General features: G+C 36.3%; 1 protein-coding gene across 1 annotated transcript; it reads right to left on the bottom strand.

The window, feature by feature from the left end:
* Nucleotides 1-712: 712 nt before the first annotated feature.
* LOC126184157 (uncharacterized) lies at nt 713-1,141 on the bottom strand. The gene has a single exon (XM_049926526.1). The coding sequence runs from the start codon at nt 1,139-1,141 to the stop codon at nt 713-715; it is 429 nt and encodes a 142-aa protein (XP_049782483.1).
* Between the last annotated feature and the right edge of the window lie 618 nt (nt 1,142-1,759).

Raw genomic sequence — 1,759 nt, 5'->3', positions numbered from 1 at the left:
GCCATATTCGCGTTTTTGCCATATTTGCGTTTTTGCCATATTCGCCTATTTGCCATATTCGCCTTTTTGCCATATTCGCGTGTTTGCCATATTCGCGTTTTTGCCATATTCGCGTTTTTCCATATTCGCGTTTTTCCCATATTTGCGTTTTTCCCATATTTACGTTTATCGCATATTTGCGTATATCCCATATTTGCGTTTTTCCCATATTTGCGTTTTTCCTATATTTGCGTTTTTCCCATATTTGCGTTTCTCATATATTTCGTTATCCTTTGACTATTTAAACTATGTCCTACCAACCAATTCTTTCGTCTTGTCAAGTTGTACCACAAGTTTATCTTCTCCCATATTTGCATTTGTCCCTTATTTGCATTTTTCCCATATTTGTGGTTTTGCCCTATCTATTTCCCATATTTCCGTTTATCCCATTTTTGCAATTTCTCATATTTGCAATTTGCCATATTTACGTTTTTGACATATTTGCTTATTTGCCATAATTGCGTTTCTGCCATATTTGCGTTTTTGCCATATTTGCGATTTTGCCATATTTGCGTTTCTGCAATATTTGCGTCTTTGCCATACTTCTGTTTTTGCCATATTTCCGTTATTGCCTTATTTCCGTTTTTTCCTTATTTTCGTTTTTGCCATATTTTTGGTTTTGCCATATTTCCGTTTTTGGCATATTTCCGTTTTTGACATATTTCCGTTTTTGTCATATTTCCGTTTTTCCTATATTTGCGATTTTGCTATATTTGCGTTTTTGCCATATTTGCGTTTTTGCCATATTTGCGTTTTTCTCATATTTGCGTTTTCCCCATATTTGCGTTTTTCCCATATTTGCATTTTTCCCATATTTGCGTTTTCCCCATATTTGCGATTGTCCCATATTTACGATTTTCCCATATTTGCGATTTTCCCATATTTGGGATATTCCCATATTTGCATTTTCTCCATATTTGTGTTTTCCCCATATTTGTGTTTTCCCTATATTAGCGTTTTCCCCATATTTCCGTTTTCCCCACATTTCCGTTTTCCCCATAATTGCGTTTTCCCCATATTTCCGTTTTCCCCATATTTGCGTTTTCCCCATATTTGCGTTTTTCCCATATTTGCGTTTTTCCCATATTTGCATTTTCCCCATATCTGCGTTTTTCCCATATTTGCGTTTTTCCCATATTTGCGTTTTGCCTATATTTGCGCTTTTCCCATATTTGCGTTTTTCCCATATTTGCGTTTTTCCCTTATTTGCGTTTCTCCCCTATTTGCGTGTTTCCCATATTCGCGTTTTTGCCATATTCGCGTTTTTGTCATTTTCGCGTTCTGCCATATTCGCGTTTTTGCCATATTCGCGTTTTTGCCATATTCGCCTATTTGCCATATTCGCCTTTTTGCCATATTCGCGTGTTTGCCATATTCGCGTTTTTGCCATATTCGCATTTTTCCATATTCGCGTTTTTCCCATATTTGCGTTTTTGCCATATTCACGTTTTTGCCATATTAGCGTTTCTCCCATATTCGCGTTTTTCCCATATTTGCGTTCTTCCCATATTTGCGTTTTTTCCATATTTGCGTTTTCCCCATATTTGCGTTTTTCCCATATTTGCGTTTTTCCCATATTTGCGTTTTTCCCATATTTGCGTTTCACATATATTTCGTGAACCTCTGACTATTCAGACTATGTCCTACCAACCGATTCTTTCCTCATGACAAGTTGTACCACAAGTTTATCTTCTCATATATTTGCATTTTTCCCATATTT

Source organism: Schistocerca cancellata, chromosome 4 (genome assembly GCF_023864275.1).
Source record: "Schistocerca cancellata isolate TAMUIC-IGC-003103 chromosome 4, iqSchCanc2.1, whole genome shotgun sequence".
In the NCBI taxonomy this organism is placed as follows: domain Eukaryota; kingdom Metazoa; phylum Arthropoda; class Insecta; order Orthoptera; family Acrididae; genus Schistocerca; species Schistocerca cancellata.
The sequence above is the reverse complement of the archived record's forward strand: the minus strand, read 5'-3'. Positions and strand labels throughout refer to the sequence as shown.